The sequence below is a fragment of the Heliangelus exortis genome, chromosome 11, assembly GCF_036169615.1.
Source record: "Heliangelus exortis chromosome 11, bHelExo1.hap1, whole genome shotgun sequence".
NCBI lineage: Eukaryota > Metazoa > Chordata > Aves > Apodiformes > Trochilidae > Heliangelus > Heliangelus exortis.
Window position 1 is genome coordinate 8174577 of NC_092432.1, and position 17251 is coordinate 8191827.

Below are 17251 nucleotides of genomic sequence, written 5' to 3' on the forward strand. Positions count from 1 at the left end.
AAGACCACAGGCTGCCCAGGGAGACCTTGTCCTTCCCTTGCTCTTGGTGCCAGGTTTCTCCTGCTCACCCAGGTGGATCAGACCCTTGTTCCAGCTCGTTAAACCCACTTGTATTCACAGTCACCAGCAAACCCAAACGGGTGCTTTATTGTCCACTTTGTTGCTTTATAAATACAACTGGCTGCCGGTGATACTGGTTTAGGCTGGGGCGTTCAGGCTTCAGAGAGAAGGGTGGCATGGAGGTACGGGTGGCTCTGGTCTCGCCGGCTTCCTCTTCCCCATGTAATCCACACAGGGATCCATTCCCTGTTGGATCACACCCCGGCTGCCAGTGCCCACAGGGTGAGATGTGCTCCAAGACCTGCAGGAGACGATGCTCAGGGGCAAGGTGGTTGCTGGAAAGGGGATCAAAGGGTCAAACCAGGGTCTTTGTCCTGCATCTCCCTGGATGTCAGATGCTGGGCAGGTGCCCCAGACCCTTCCCATCCTTTGGGGTTGGCCTCGCTGTCCTCTGGGGAGGCTCAAGTCAGAGGATAAGCACGGGGCTGACATCACCCCAGGCACACAGGATCTCCAGGCAGGTGGCTGCCTCTGGCCTGGCCTTGTCCTTGTCCCTGTCCCCAGGCCTCAGCTCGCACCCTGTTGCCCACCACTGGGCACACATCACCCTCAATCAGGCAGCGCCAACCCGCCCGCCTGGCGTGGTCACGGCGGTGACATCATGTTGCGTCACCACCGTTACGCCCAACGAAGAGAGATGAAGGAAGTGACGTCACAGCTGCTGGCTGACTTTAAATTTTAAATTGGCGGCGGCGGCCAATCGGGCGCCGGCTTCGCCCTCCGACGTCGTCACAGTTACTGGCCAATGGGATGCCGCGCCCCTTCCGGCGCTCTCCGCCCTCGGCCAATCAGCACAGAGTCGCGCTCGTCTGTCGGTGCCGCCCCACCCTCCCACCTCCGGCGGCCGTGCCGCCTTGCCCAATGGGAAGCGAGGATCGGGGGGGCGGGGACTCGGCGGCAGCCAATGGGAGCGCTCAGGGCGAGGGCGCCAGCGCTTGTCTGGGGCTGTGGCAGCGGCGGGGCCCTGAGAGCGGGATCGGGACTGTGGGGCTGCCGGGCTCCGGGCATGGCGTGTTCCCACAGCGTCGTGTTCCTGCTGGACACCGCCAGCCCGGGGCGGCGGGCGCGGCTGCAGCGCGGGGCCCTGCGGCTCCTCAACCACCTGGGCTGCCGCTTCGGCCTCCCCCGCCTCCGCTGGGCCTTCAGGTTCTTCGACTCGCTCGGGGGCCGCGGCGGGGCCTGCCGGGGGGGTGGGTTCCGCCCGCCGGGACCCCGCGCTTGGGCTCGCTTCGAGGAGGAGCTGGCGGAGAGGTTCGGGGTTCGGGGCCCCGCCGCTGTCCTACCGGGCCCGGCGCCCCGGGCTGCCCTCACCCACAACGGCCTCAAGGAGACGCTCCTCGACTTCCAGTGGGACCGCCCGGAGATCGCCTCCCCGGCCAAGCCTCTCCGCAGGAGCCGGAGGACGGGGCCGGCCGCCAGCGAGCCCCTGGAGAGCCAGGCGCCCCCCGAGGGCTTTGTGAACGCCGTCTTCCTCTTCTCCCCGTGCCCTCACTCGCGGAGGGACCTGCGGCGATTCGTCTCGGGCGGTGATGCCCCTTCCTCCCCTCATCAGCCCCCCACGGCCCAGGAGCTGGCAGAGAAACTCCTGCCCAAGAGTGTCCAGGAGCTGCTTGCGGACCAGAAAATCACCCTCTTCTGGGTGGACACTGCCGAGGGGTCTCAGGTAACCAGGTTACACCGCGTGGCTCTCAGCTGGGTACCAGCGGGCGGTCTTCCAGGCTGCCCTCCAGTGTGAGAGGGGAGAGGAGTTGTATGGTGTAGGCTTTGAGTAGGAGGGAAAAGTCCTCAGTTGCTGTCACATAATCTTGTTCAGGAAGAGTGTGGAAACTGGAATAGAGACTGTCCCCTTGGAGATGAAATTAAGACAGCAGTTGAGTAGTTGTGCAGTGTTTTTTGGTGGGTTAGCTTGTGATTTGAGCTAGAACTGCAGATAAGCAGTCTGACTACTCAGGTGTCTGCGTGCATGCTTGGAAATACCTGACTACCCCGTGATTCAGTGAGAGTAGTATTTTCTTTATTGTGTTTCTGATACAGTTAATAACATAAAAGTACTGTGCTAAGATGTATGGGTTTCTTGCATCAGTTTTTCTAAAAGCATGCAATCACTTTTCAGGTGGAGGCTATCTCCCTGCCAGCATTAACTTGAGGCCTCTCTGTTACTTTATTTCAGCTGATGGAATCCCCAGATCATGTTGGGTACTGGACAATGTTTGAACTGCTCTGCCAGGTGGGAGGCACCATTTTGCCATCTGAAACCTTAGTGCAGTGTTTGAGTCACCACAGGGTAGATCTTGCCCGTGGCTTTCCTGGAGACTCAAGTTCACCAGTTCCTCAGGCTGTGCCTTGGACCATGCTCCTGCCACTGGATCCAGCTTTGAACTGCCTGCTCTCAAAGCCCTCTGTGTTTCAAGCAGTGTTCCCCCAGCAAGAAGGAAAGATATTTCTCACTCTGCCTGGTAAGAAAAAAAAATTAAAATTGTAATAGATGTGCATAGTAGTAACTCTAATCTCATGCAGGGGCCTTGGGTTGCACATGTGAAATTGAAGTAATTTCAGATATTCAAGAGCCTAAGCTTTTACAAAGTGCTATATGTGCTCTGGTTTCTCTGATACAAGAACTATTAGCTTGTATTTCTGATTTAGCCTCTCCAGTCTTCCATGCTTCCAGAAGATTAGACACCTGAAATCTCTTTGCTGCTTGCACCTTATATAGATGTCCACCTTTTCCTTCTACACGCTTTTTCTCAGCTTCAGTTTGGCTAAACTAAGAACACCAATAAAAATTCCCTTCTATTGAAGGCAGATTAGCTTTAATGCAACACGAAGTGTGCATCTTCTCTTGAGTGGTCCCTTTGTGCACGCAGCTCCTTCATGAGAGCTTGGGAAGAGTAGTTCTGCCATACACTTAGAGTAGATTGATTCCTAGTGTAATTCTGAATTAGTTTTTCTGGCACTGAAGTTGTTTCTTCATTTGGATGAAAACCTGTTTTACTGGTTTTAAGACTATTGGTTTATTGGGTTTTCTTCCTTGCACAGGAGGAAAGAAGCAGGAAAGCTGTGCTGTCATCCTGGAACCACTAGCCATGAGCCAAAGAAAACTGCATTGTCCAGTCAGTATCTTCCTGAAGGGTACCCTGAGAGGATGGAGCTTGAATTATGCCAGCCACTTCCTCACTGAGTGCTGGATACTGCAGAGCCCAGGGGCTGAGCAGACAGAATGCAATGGATCCCTGTTCCATCAGCTGTTAACGAGTCTAGTGACTGAAGAACTGCACATGGTACACCTTCCTTTGCCTTAAACTAATATCTGAAATGTCTGACAAAAAGAGGGGCAGTGTTTCACTGTGTGAAGGCAATAATAGGGGTATTTGCTGCACCTATTTGGAGCTAAATTCAGAGTGCTATTTAGAAGATCATGTATGTGTGTGTGTATAGAGTGTATTTCTGCATAATGTACATTCTTTTTACATGTCCATTCTACATTCTTTTTAATGTAGGTTGCTGAGGTGTCTCTGTCTAAAACTTGGTGCCCCTGCACTGCTGTTTTGTCACCACTTTCTGGGAGCACTGCAGTTCTGACTGTGCTTGGTACTGAGAAGATGGCTGAAGCTCAGCAGTGCAACCTTGGGGGAGCTGTAGTGGAGAACTCTTCCCGGGACCACGCGCTTTACCTCCCAGCTGTTGTGTACAGTGTGTTGGGTAAAACTGACACAGTGGTGGATGATTCTCTGGCCAGTATGGGTAAGTGTCAGGAAATGCAAAACTTGCTGTCTTTTATCTCTAGACCTGATTTGGGGTGGGAATATCTATATGGTGTTTTCCTCAGCAAGGGGGCTCATTTTTGCAATTTGTTGGTTTTGTCTTGCCTTCTGTGTCTTAGGCCTTGTGATGTGATGCAGAAATCTGCACTGATGTTCCTGTTTTATTGATAGAGCATTCATTAGTTTCTGTTAGCTTGTTGATAAAGTGCAGCTACTTGTGCTTGGTGTCATGTTTTGAGAATGAGGCTTCCTGCTGTGTCCTGCAGGCCATCCCTGGCCAGTGGATCCTGTGGGTGTGGCTGCAAGGAGGCTGGTTCAGCTTGCCTCTTGTGTTAGAATGAGTCTCCCCACCTGATGTATTGGCTATTAAACTGCCCCTTCAGGAGCAAAGGTTTGGAAACCTTCTCTTTAGAGAGAGGTTGGGACTTTTTGAGGCTTTGTTCCTTCTCATTCTTTGGTGTGTGTTCACAGCAGAAGAAGATCCTGTGCCAGAGTGGGTCCAACGGGAACTGGCCCACACAGGGGGCTGGCACCCCTCAGTGCTTGAAGCATGGTATCCTTCGTCAAATGACTGTGGAGCAAGCTCAGATCTAATGGAGTCATTCAGGTATTTTTTCTGAAATATTTCTTGAGTAATAATAAAGTATTTCTGCTTCCTGTTAGGGTAGTATGGCTGTAGTGTTACTCCTCTTAACACTTTTATATCTACTCAGTTTGCTGTATGCTTTTGCTTTGTTATTTCTTGGTGTATATACAAGAGGAACTGAGAAACATCCTGCTCGAGTAGTGGTTTGTGTGGATTAGGTTTTTGACAGTTTTGGGAGTGTGTCTTAAAAGACAGGTGTCTTAAAAATGACCCAAGATACTGAGGAAATGTCAGACTTCAATTATCTTCTGGTTTGATAAGATCCACTGTGAGGTACTGAAGAGAGCAGTCATGTTATCATGGTTGGTATTTAGTAGGAACCACTGAGTCTGCTTTCTTCAAAGAGCTTCCTGAGTGAAACATTAAAAAAAAAAAAAAAAAGCCAGATGCAGGGTAGCTTAGCCCAAAGCTGCTCATGTAGTTTTGTGGCACAAATTGGTGGCAGATGCATTGTACATCAGCCAAGGCTTCTTTCCAGTTTGATGTGATTTATTTTTCTAAGAGCATGGGTTGAGTTCTTGTATCTCTTACTGAAGACTTCTGGGGAGCAGGCATTGAAAGACTTAGTTTTTTATTTTTTTATAACTATTGAATGGTTTTATATAGGCTCCTGCAGGTTCCATGTGCTAATGGGAAGGATGACACAGACCAATCTCAAGTGGAACTCTCAGAGAGTCTGTCTGAACTGTACCAGAGAAAATTCAGTGAAGGATCTGCTGCAGTTGGACCAGGAAATAACAAGAAAAGACGTATGTATAGTTTGGGTTATATGTGCACATTATCTATTAAAGAAAAAAAGACTTCTCAGCATGCATTTCTAATACATGGAGTTTTCTAATACCCAGGAGTTCTGTACTCTCCTGGGTAGTGGCGTGCTTTAGATTTTTTTTTATTTAGAAACAGCATCATTTACATTTCAATATTAGCATTATTTTTTAGTACAACCCAAATAACTTTTTAATCTGAAGCTGTGCAGTGACTGACAAACTGTTTGGGAGCAGCATGCAGAGCTCTGCAGTTTGCCTAGCTGCTGAAACAGGGATTACTCCAGCTACAAGTAAATATTGTAACCTGTCAGCTTTGTTCTAGTCTGTAGAAATGAAACACTTGCTCCAAGTCTTGTAGAATCATTGCATTTTAATATCCTAACCAGAGCTGCATATCCCCTGATGTGATGTATCCCTTGTGGTGTTACAGGGGGGGTTCCCTGCACTCCGGTCAGGCAGAAGATGAAGACCATGTCCAGATCCTTGCAGATGCTCAATGTAGCAAGGCTGAATGTAAAAGCTCAGAAGTTTCAGCCTGATGATGTGCCACCAACAGTGAATGAGAAGGCTCCACAGAAGCTTTCTGCAAAAAGATTGGATGAAAAGGTGGAAGAAAAGGAAAAGGCACTGAAAATCTCACTAGGTATGTGTTCAGTTGTCAGTCCTGCTATTTGTGGGAGGTTATGTGGGATTTTTATGGAATAAAGATGGCAAGATAGAAATGGAATATTAGGTGCTGGGGAGCAGATCAGTGTTTGGATTTCTGTATCATCAGCTTTGTTATTTTTTTCCACCCTTCTCCAAGTTTCTGTAATATATGTATATAGATATAACAGACCATTTCCCTTGTAGACCTCAAAACTGAGGAGAAACTGCAGTCCCATTTAATGGCAAGCTACCAGCAGGCTGTTGCTGAAGGAGTTCTTTCATCTGCATGTGCCCAGCATATGATCATGGCCATCAAAAGATTTTTGAAAGTACAAGATGCTAAAGAAAGAGAGGTAGGTAAGAACATATGGGGGAGTTGTTACTGGTCCGGAAATAAGTGTTTTGCTACTTCAGGCTACTTTTCCTGAAGTTTTTATGCACAGTTACGTGTAGTCAAAACTACAGCCACTAACTCAGTGAAGCAAAACTACAGGTAGTTGTAAAGTGTGCAGGAAAATCCAGTTCAGTTTAGTTATCAGTTTCCACTTATTGCTAAAGATTGGGACAGGTATCTTTTTCCCTTGCGTTGATCTCACACTGAAATCAAATTTCACTTATTTGAAGACAGTATTTAAAAAACCACATGCTTGCAAACTGTGTTTTAGAAAACATGCATCTTCTGGTTATTCTTTATGTGATAAGTCTAGACCTATTACTTTTCCAGGAAAGATAAACAGTTCGGTGTATTTCTTTAAGTCTATAAATAGCAATAAAGATTATAACCAAAACAAAAATTGTTAAACTTGTAATAAAAAAAAAAAGAAAAAAAACTTTGAAAAACAAATTCAGGGTTACTGAAGAAGGCCTGAAGCTGCAAGTAACCTTCTCTGTCACGTCAGGCTATAAGTTGTTTTATGTCTCTTGTCATTGTGACTTTGCTATTGAAAGAAAGAGAATTCCTTTCCTGGAAGGAGAAGAAGAAAAAAAATTGCTGTTCCTAAAATAATGGGTCAAGAGAGAGGAGGGTGCGTAAAACCATGTCTTGCAGACAGGGAACCAACTTGAAGTTTTTGCTGTAATTATGTGTCTGCAGGTGGCCTGTATGGAACGAGTTAGAAACCATCTTCTGAAGACCAGCAAAATGCTCCGGCAGCAGCATGGCTCACAGAAGGAGACTAAAGTCAGAGAGTATGAGATGCTCTATCTACTTCAGTTTCTGTGATACTGTGGAGTTGGTTAGCAGTGTTTAATGGTGTCTTTTTTGCACAAGTAAAAAAGTATTAATGTAGAGTAAAAATTCCAAATATCATGTCTGGTCACACTTAAAAACTTAAGTGCAAATATACATATGCTGTGTGATAAGCATGGCAGTCTGCATCTGAAGTGAGCCATCTCCTCTGCCACCAAAATGAAATGCAAACCAATTTATGCTGTCATAAATTGTCACTTCCCCTCTCATGGCTTTTTTGAGCATACCTTTTGCAGTAAATATGGTGTTTCCCCCAGAAAAATAGGTGGTGAATGACTGTTTGTTTTCTTAGGTGCCAGCTTCAGGTGTTTTTGCGCCTTGAGTTATGTCTTCAGTGCCCTTCACTGCAAAGCAACACTAATGAAATGGAGCAGCTGTTAGAAGAGGCAAGTAAATGACAGACCAAACTAGATGGCACTGGAAATGCAGACCTGGAGCCTGTAGTTTTCCCCTAATTTTACTGTAACCATGTTACATTCCTTGCTAAAAAAAAAAAAAAAAGCAATATTGCAACTGTCAAACCTTTCAATCCACTTTCCCATCTGACTTTCTCCTCCAGGTGACAGATATGCTGCGCATTCTATGTCTGACTGAAGACCCAGGGTATCTTACAAAATTTCTAGAGGAACTATTAGAATTGTAAGTTCTTCAAGATTACTTAAATGTTACTGGGACTGGTTTTGTTGGGTATCTTCTTTGGGTAAATGGCAATCTGCAGCTTTCATTTACAGCATCTTTACATTCTGCCTGTTACACTTGATTAAAGAAAAAGAAGCTGATAAGTAAACTAACGAAAGCTCAGTTGGTTTTCATTTGTTTGTTTTTTAATTGGCACTTAAGAACAAAAACATTGCTTAAACCTTGGGATTGAAACTTTGACAGTTTTGTTGGGGGATAATATTTAATGTAGGTTCTCTCTGATGCTCTAGGTATATGAATTCTATACCTAAGACCCTTGGAGATATTTACTACCGTCTTGGTACACAAATACCCCCGAAGCTGGCATCTGTTCTGCCTTCAGATTTCTGCAGTGATGACTCTGTGACTCTGGATAGCAAATCTCCAGGTGGCCCCTTGTCTTTGCCATCTGCCTTAACTCCCAGTGCTGTTTGCCTGCTCACTGAGAGTGATCAGCTGGAGGAGCTCCGCACACGATCTGCCAAAAAGAGAAGGTAGGGTTTTAAAATAGGAGGTGAGGCAGCTTGTTGCTGCCTGGGCTGGGGCTGAGGAGTTAGCTAAATTACAGTTACATCTCAATCATCTTTGTTTCTGTTACTGGATAGCTGGCTGCATGCTGACACCTGCAAATAGCTCTTCGAGCCTGAGAGAAATGCTAAGGGTTCCCATTTTTCGTTTTAACTTATTATTGTTGACTACATGGGTGTGTAATTGTGATTCTCTGTGTATCTTATGCACAAGCAGAGTCCAAGAGAGGAAGATGTTCTACGCTGCAGTAGGTGACACTATTGTGTTAAAGTTAAAACTGGCCTTTACTGTAGACATGTATGTTGGGGAGGGTCAGTTTTCATACCAGCCTTAGGTATAAATGTTTATATTGCATATCATCTTTGAATGTTGTAACTTAAGTTAGGTACCAGTGGAAAGAATTTGCAATCTGAATTTAATTAAAGACTTTCTATCTCTCTAGGCAAGCCCTAGTCTGATTGTCACTAGGTTGATACCTACACTTCTTTTCTTATTTTAACTTGACCTTTGTGTACTTTTTAAAGGAGTAACGTGTTGGCCAGACACAGGAGCATGACAGAAGCACCACAGAACTTGCGTCAAATTGAGATTCCCAAGATAGCCAAGAATCCTGTCAGAAAGGTAAAACTCTTTCTCAACAGAATTCTGTGGGTGGATGTTGCTTCTGCAGGGGCTGTAGCAGTGTTTTGAAGTGTAACTTAAATGCAAAAACTCTTGCTCTGTATTCAGTTAGCAGGTATGCTCCATATCAGCTGTATGGTGAACAAAATCATTTTGAAGGAGAATATGAAAAAGAGTGGCTCCAAGCTTCATTAGTTAAACACAACATGAAACTGCCCACGAGGCTAATTTTTTGTTTGTTTGTTTCAGAACTCTCATTCTTACCTGGCCTCTGAGAAGTCCCAACTAATGCCTTTGTTGCAGAAAGAAGCAGTACAAGGTATATTGACTTCTAGCTTTTCTGTGGAAAGGTGAATCTTCAGCACATGTTCTCTCTGTACATTTTAGTGAGCTGTGATTAAATTTGTGCAGAAGCACGATGGAAATCTGAAGGAATCGTTTGCTGAACTCTGAAAAAAATCTGAGGAAAAAATAATCTCTGTATTCTGAATGTGTTCACATGCAAAAAAACTACATCACTTCTCCTGCAAAGGAAGTCTTTCAGTTCTTCCTTGAATCTTGCAGTTGTTTACATCTTTTCTGTCCTAAAAAAAACCCACAAAAAACAGTGAGGACAGGAGTTACCTTTTATATCTGAAAACAGGATGTCTCTGCAAAATATGTAATAAAATTCAATCCCACCTGCATTCTCTGATCACACATGTGCTTCAGTTGAGATTTTGTATCTCACCTTACGTTGCTTCATGTGGGACACCATCTGCTTTTTCTGCTATGGCATCTGCTTAATTATTTCTGGAATAATGCAAATTTGTAAGAGAAACCCAGAGTGGATTTAGAGGGGGGCATGTTCCAGGTGCAGAAAGTTTTTCAATGCTTTTTGGCCTCCAAAAGGTTGTTTTTCTGCACTGATGTGTGACATTCCCATCTCCAGTGGCCTGACAAAATTATTTTTCTCTACAATTTCCCCCCTTTCTTTTAATCCAATTACTTCTTGCTCTGTCTTGCCTCACAGAAGTTACAAAGGTAAGAAGGAACCTCTTCAATGAAGAAATATGTTCACCATCAAAAAGGTCCTTGAAGAAGATGCCCAGAAGCCAGTCAGTGTCTGCTGTGGAAGGCTTACGATACAAATGCACCGCTGAAGGCACTAAAGGTAGGACATGGCTTGCACATGTAGGAGGGGCTGCAGAAGAGCTTTTGCTAAAATTCCTCTTCTTGAGTCCTCAGTTCTGTGAACCTACTAAACAACTATGTTTCTGAAGGAGAAAATATTTTAGTTCAGTGCTCTAGTGTTTGGGTAATGGACAGGATGGTATTGAAACAAACCTATTTTATTGAAAACTCTACACCTCAAAGAAAGGTGTTAAAAATGCTGTGTTGAAGGATGGATGAAGAATAAATGTTATCTTGCTAGGTTAATTTTCTGACAGTGCTAATACTGAGGAAATGAGAAGGGAGTGTAGAGACTGGACTCTGAAATGTATGATGATGGCTTCTGAGTGCAGAGTGATTCCATATTGTCTGTCAAACAGAAACCAGAGCAAAGCTATTAATTTGTCCTAACTGCTTTATAGTTGTGCAGTTTTACAGCTCATACTTGGTTTTTAGATCATCACAAGTTATTGACCAGGAGAGTTGCAGAAACACCACTACATAAGCAGGTCTCCAGGAGACTACTGCACAAACAGATCAAAGGCCGGTGAGTAAACTTATTCCTGAATTGCTTAAGTAGGTACTGGATATTTAATTAATGGCTGAGAGCATGAGAACCAGGTGTTGTCTTTGTGGTTGAAGTGTCATCTTCACTTGCATCAGCAAGAGAACCTGTGGTGCCTAAAATCTGCTGTCTCAAAGGGGAGAAATGCTGCTTGTTTCATATTGTAAGTCAGGGTGCTTTAATTCCTGCAGCAAACTTATCTTTAAAGGCCTGTACTGTCATTTGTGGACTCCAGGCTGAAATTTAACATTTATTTCTATGTAAAACTGTTACCAGTACCCGCACTAGACAGTTACCCATACTCAATCAAAGCAGGAGGCAAAATGCTTATTTAATTGCTCACTTAAAGTAGCCCACAAAGCAGTATATTGTTGTAGAATAGAGTATTGCTTTTCAGTCTTTATTGTAAGTTCCAGTTTTGTAAATGTCAGTAATCTGCTAAGTCCAAAATGTTGCCTGTTTCGCAAGGTCTTCTGATCCAGGTTGTGACAATGGTGTTGTGGAAGAGTCTCCAGAGAAGGCTATGAATGGTAAGTACTTTTTTATAGCTTGTAAGATGAACATGCCTCAATCTAGTTACTTTTGTACTGAATGTCCCTATTGTTGAGGGAGAAAGAAGGCTTAATCTCCAATATCCTTACCTTTCAGAAGCAGGTTTGAGAAGAAGTCCACGCATCAAGCAGCTGTCTTTGAATAGGACCAACTCTGGTGTTTTCTATTCCAATACACAGCCCAGCTCACAAAATTCACAGCGAGCCCATCAGGGACAAGAAGCTGAGAGCTCTACACTGCAGGATGTAGAAGGTACTGAATGGAATTTCAGCAGGCTGATACTGCTGACTGAAAAGCTGGTATGGATAGCTCTTAAGTTTGATTTGATTTAGCTCTACAAGAGACTGTAAGAAGCAAAGGGCTATCACATGATGTCTTCTGTAGACACAAATTCATCCCCAGTAATTATTTTTTAATTGGGAATCTGAATTTGGAGGATGTTAAGGCAGCTATTTCTATGATGAATGCTAACTTAAGAAACCAGTCAGGCCCATCTATATAGAATACCACTGACTGTCAGTCTGTATTCCTTCAATGCAGTGAAATCCCTCTAAAATATGGGACAAATCCTGAAGCTACTTTCAGTCTACTCTGTGGCAGCATTAAAGTAGTGACTGATGGGATCTTTTGCTGGCTTTCTCAGTAGGATTATCAGCTAGAAATGGTGACATTTAATTCTTCATAGTATGCTTACTAGAATCCTTAGTCAAGAACCAGAACCTCAAGCTACAAGGTATAAATAGAATAAGAAGCTTAGCTATTTTCTTTTTCCTGCTAGAGGACGTTCTACAGATGAATATTAGTTTCATATTGGGAAATAACAGTAATTCTGGTGAAGCTTTATTTAGCTGGACAAGAACATACCAGGTCTATATGCTTTGTACACTATTTGTGCATAGAAGTGATTGAGATAATTGAGGCAGGTTGCTTGCTGTTAGTTGAATTGTACTGTTTCACTTTTTAGGCATTAAGCAGCATTCAAAGAACCCCACGGTCCAGACTCCCAAGAGGTTTTTCTTTGGTGCAGTCATTGACTCGTGTAGCTCTGCAGTAAAGCATTCACCTGGAAGGAGGAGAAAAAGAACAGATGCCTTCAACTCAGAGGAGCTGACTGCCTGCCAGGTAGAAACCCTTAACCTCTCCCTTTCTTCCCATCTCCTTTTTCTAGTCATGTTTAGAGAGACCTACATATCTTTAAATTTAGTGGTTATGTTAAGTCTATTCAAATGCTTTTTGTTTTTCACATCTTGAAGTATCAAACAGGGAGATAGTACTGCTGGAATAGGACAAGCATGACTGTATGTTTTTTTTCCCCTGCAGACTCCTAGAAAAACACCTCATAAATTTGTTCTGAAGTCACCAAATTCTGCTGGTAAGCTACCAAGGAGATCACCTCGTATTCTCTCCAGGACACCACAGAAGCTGGAGAAGACTCCTGGCAAAAGTCCAGCTGCTAAGCAGACTGCAGCTAAGTGTTTGAGAAAATACTTTTCTGATTCTGTACAAAGGGTCAAGTCACCATCTGTGTTAACTGAAAGCAAGCAGGTTCAGTTACTACAAGGAACTTCTAAGGATTGTTCTCCAGCAGAAAGATTTTCCCCTCCGTGCAAAAAGGCTGACTTACAAATACCAGAACAGGAAGGTTTTGCAGTGCCCAGTGCCTCATCACCTCTGACAGGCTCAAATCCAGCTGCTTCTCCTATTCCTGCTGTCCAGGAAAGATGTTTTACAGAACTGCAAACTCCAAGACGTTCCATGAGATACCTCTCAAAATTGGCATCTCCAGTTGGTACTGGGAGGCAGATCCTCACAAAGGAAATTCAGTTGCAGTCAGATCTGTTATCTCAAGCAACCAAGAGTACTCCCAGGAAACCTGATGATCCAGGTTCAAAATTATGTACCATCCCACTGAGTGCAGACATACGGCAGCTCACTGTGAGGTTAGAGCCTCTCTTCAGTTCTCCTCTCCATGAAAGTTCTATGAACACTGTGGCAATCTGCTCTCCTTCCCACACACAGGCTAGAGAGTCTGACTGGGAACTCAGTGCATCTAAACCATCTTTTGAAAAATCTCCAGGTATTGCTGGCACTTCACTGAGGTCCCCACTTTACACCTCCAAGCAGGTCAAATGCGAACCAAATTCTGAAGAAGAGAACCTCACACCTGCATGTACAACACCGTCTAAAAATAAGGAGGGTGTTGATAGTGGTGGTAACTCTTCTGTGCAAAGCCTCCAGCTTTGTCAGTCCCAAGTTACTGAAAATACCCCTGTGTCAGAGAAATTTAAACAGATTGATGTAGTGTCTCAGAAGTCTTTTCCAAGAGAGGACTTGGAAAACTTAGAAAAATATTTATCTCCGAAGTCTTCTGCTGGATGGCAGGTACATACACAGAATGTTGAGGGAGAGTGTGAACAGTTGGTTAAGAAAGGGAACTCCATTGCAAACTCCACCTCTGAGTCCTTCCTAAGCGGTTCTCAGAAAGTTACTGATGACTTAGAACCAAGAGCCCTGCTGAGAGAAGAATGTATGGGACTGAAGGCTCCAAGTCTTAAGAGGCACTCCAGATTTGCTCCCAGTACTTTGCCTCCTGTGCCAAAGTCACCTCCTGCTTATTCTTTACGTTGCACTGCAGAAAGGCAGCAGAGGGAGGCTGCAGCACGGATGGGAAATCCTGAACTTTTATCCAAGTTCTCTACTCCTAAAAGTCATTGCAAACCACCTGCTGGCAGCCCACCAACTTACGAAGTGGAACTTGAAATGCAAGCCTCAGGCCTGCCCAAACTTCGCATTAAGAAAGTTGGTTCTTGCTCATCATTGGAAGTTCATCCTGAAGCAAGTGCCAGCAAACCCAAGGGAGGAGAAAGCCCCTTTGGTGAGGTTGCTGTCACCTGGTGCAGCAAGCACCCAGGGAAGCCAGCAGCTGCCTGTGTGTCACCATCCTGCTTTCGCTCTTTCCTCAGTACACCTGGGAAAGGTGGAGGACAGACCTACATATGCCAGTCATACACCTCAGCAAGCTGTGCCTCTAGCACCACCTCCCTATCCCCCTTAGAAGCAGGAGTTCCCTGGACACCATCTCCAAAGCAGAAGGGGAAGACTACCCCTGATGCTATCAATGATTGGCCTCGGAAAAAGAGAGCAGCAGGCAGCACTGCTAAAGCCAGCTGTGGCCAGGGAGAGAAGAATGCTGAGGAGCAGAAGAGAATGTCAGCAGGCAGAGATGGAGAGGGGAACATCTTGGAACATTGCAGCAGCAAAGTAACCAATACTCTTGGGGAATTTGAACTGGAGGGGATTTACAGGCTCCAGGATCAGGCATCTCCTAGTGACTCTGAGCCCAGGGCTGATGAGGACTCTGCCATTGGAGCTTTTGGCCTGAAATCTCGGAAGCGAGTCTTTACCCATCTATCACCAGAAAGTGAGGAGGATTGTGATCCCAAGAGGTCTTGCACTGATAGGTCCAACTTTGATCCCACTGGCTTTTCTGCAGATGAGGACAACAGAAGCAAATCAAGGACAGACTCTCTGCCTCCTGAGAAAGCAGAAGCACGTGTGCTCATCCCTCCTGAGCAGCATAGTTGTGTAGGGGATGATGATGTCTTCCTTTTGTCAGGTAACTAAGTGGCATGAATGACACTCCATTTGAAATTGAGATGGTTAAAAATGTGGGGTAGACAAAAACAAGAAAAAAACTTTTCTGTCTGATTATCTGAGGGAGAATGAGGTTGAGGGAGAGTAGGCTGTAAATTACATGGAATTAATTATCTGAAGAGACAGATTAGATCTGAGGAGTTCATCAACGGAGTATTGATGAAGGGTGGAAAAGCAGAGAAATGTGTAAGAGCAGAAGGCTGGAGGAGTTAAAATGAAAGTTTGAGAACTTGGGTGTAACTGTGAGCCTTCCTCTACAACTACTACCTTGTAAACATTGAGAACTCAAAAGTGAATAAAGGTGGTGTAAGGTAACTAGAATGCACAGAGTGTAATGCAAACTATGACTTGAAGGAAGCAGTAGCTTTTCTATTGCAATATATGTTGAAATTAGACCTGGTGATTTATTTGGGTTCTTAGTGCTGCTAGTTGCTTCTGCACAGCATCGAGCACTGAAGGTAATTGTCATAAGTTTAAAGCTTGGCTGCTCAGTACAGACTGGAGTTACTCCTCTGGCTGCTGGCATTTACTGGTGCTGCAGTTCTCTCTGCCTGGGTCTATGGGCCTGTTGAAAGTGGGCATCAGAAATTACTGCCTTGCTAGCAGTAATGTTGTAGTGGTAGGTAATTCATTTAAGCTACCTCCTTGCTTTTGCTGTGGGTACAGATGATTCAGCTGACCCTGGTGAAACAAAGTGTCTCAGCTCTTTGAGCAAGGCCTTGAGAGTTTCACATACTTAATCCAGTATTGCTCCAGAAATTTCAGTCAACTGTGGAAAATGCTTTTCTATAGTCAGTGCATGCCTTGAAGCATTAAGCTTCAGTGTATGTTTCCTCTTGAAAGGAAAAGTTTGTGTAAAGAGGCAGTGTCTCACTCATTCAACAGGTATTGCTGAGGAAAACCAGGCAGACTTAAAGCAATGTTTGTCTGTATTCAGGACAAAAGAGCAGTGTTTAGCCTTAGTCCTGTGGGAGACTTTCTGTACCTACAGACCTTGTATTTACATGATTATAACAAGTTGTCCAAGTAGCTATGCTTAGTAGAAATGAAGTACTTTCCCACGAAACCATCTAAGGTAATTGAGTGGTCTAAGAGATAATTCAAGGCTGCCCCTTACCTTTCTTGATGCCAGAAAACCACTGTGCCAGCCTAGATGTTTCAGATACAGTATCACTTGTACTCGTGCATCTTTTGAGGCAGAAAAAAAATCTGTGTATGAGACTTAACCTGAAGGTACTCTTGAGTTGTTAGTTTGCTGCAGCATTTCACTGTGCTTCTCCAGGTTCAACTCCACCAGTGAAGAGCGTGCTGTCTGCTAGCAGCCTGCTAGCACTGACCCAGTCTCCATTGCTGTGCCAGGGACAGACACCACCATCTCGGAGGAAATGTGTCCCAGGTAACCACCTGAGCTGGACAGAAAGGCTGGGCTTGAGCAGATGAGAACAAAAGCATTACTGTGCTGGAGATTGGTCTTAGTGCAAGAAGCCTGGTCTGTGTCTGCCACTTCTGCATTCAGTGTCTCCATCTCACAAGCTTCCAAGAAACTGGGCATAAGCTGGGAAGTTTGGAAAGGAGAGGAGGTAGCAATGAAGAAAGCAGCTTAGTGTAGGGAGCACAGCTTGCTGGTCTTGTTGTTTCCATTTGGTGTTTGGCATCTTGGAGTCAGCAGTAAACTTTATCAAACTGTGGCTTTAATTTTTTTCGTTCTGTTTTGTAGAAGAGGAATCTGATGCCTTCCAAATTTCTGTCAATCAGGAGATGTCTCCTTTCTACGTTGTGGCTTCCAGGAAGCGTCCCCTTAGCAGGACTTACTCACGGAAAAGGCTGCTCAGCTGAAGTTTGGAGCCAGAACAGTGTGGGAAACTTGGTATTATCCCATCTGTACGATATACTTTTTAACAATGACCTTATATTTGGTGCTGGACTGGAGCTGTCTTATGTTGGTAGGAGACCAACCAAGCATATGACAGTGGAAGTTGTATGTCTAAAAGCCTGAAATTGTTTTTTAGCTTCAACTGCAGCCTCTCTTCAGCCATTCAAAGCCTAGCTCAGTCTTTCTGGCACTTCTTGGGCATGTGGCAGCTGAGTCCTGCAGTTCTGCCAGTTAAAGAGAGTTGTCACTTTCCTACAGCTTTCTTGCAGAATAAACTGGTGTGAATTTTCATTGTGTCATTTAATCAGAAATCTGTCTTTAGCCCAAGTGATGAGCAAGGGATTGGGGCTGCAGGAAGAAGGATGCTGGAAGTAAATGGGTACAAAATAAGTTGTGTTCTCCTGCTGTGTATCTTGTCCTGCTGCTAACTGCATCCT

At 44.6% G+C, this 17251-nt stretch overlaps 1 protein-coding gene across 1 annotated transcript; it reads left to right on the forward strand.

The window, feature by feature from the left end:
* Positions 1-1014: 1014 nt before the first annotated feature.
* TICRR (TOPBP1 interacting checkpoint and replication regulator) lies at positions 1015-17105 on the forward strand. The gene is made up of 22 exons (XM_071754343.1): positions 1015-1783; positions 2291-2576; positions 3157-3398; positions 3618-3861; positions 4356-4488; positions 5134-5276; positions 5725-5937; positions 6147-6295; positions 7036-7130; positions 7484-7577; positions 7751-7830; positions 8121-8363; positions 8922-9018; positions 9268-9337; positions 10031-10171; positions 10627-10717; positions 11204-11265; positions 11384-11539; positions 12252-12409; positions 12608-14903; positions 16224-16337; positions 16659-17105. The coding sequence occupies exons 1-22, from the start codon at positions 1025-1027 to the stop codon at positions 16775-16777; spliced, it is 5985 nt and encodes a 1994-aa protein (XP_071610444.1). The 5' UTR covers positions 1015-1024; the 3' UTR covers positions 16778-17105.
* The last annotated feature ends 146 nt before the right edge of the window (positions 17106-17251 follow it).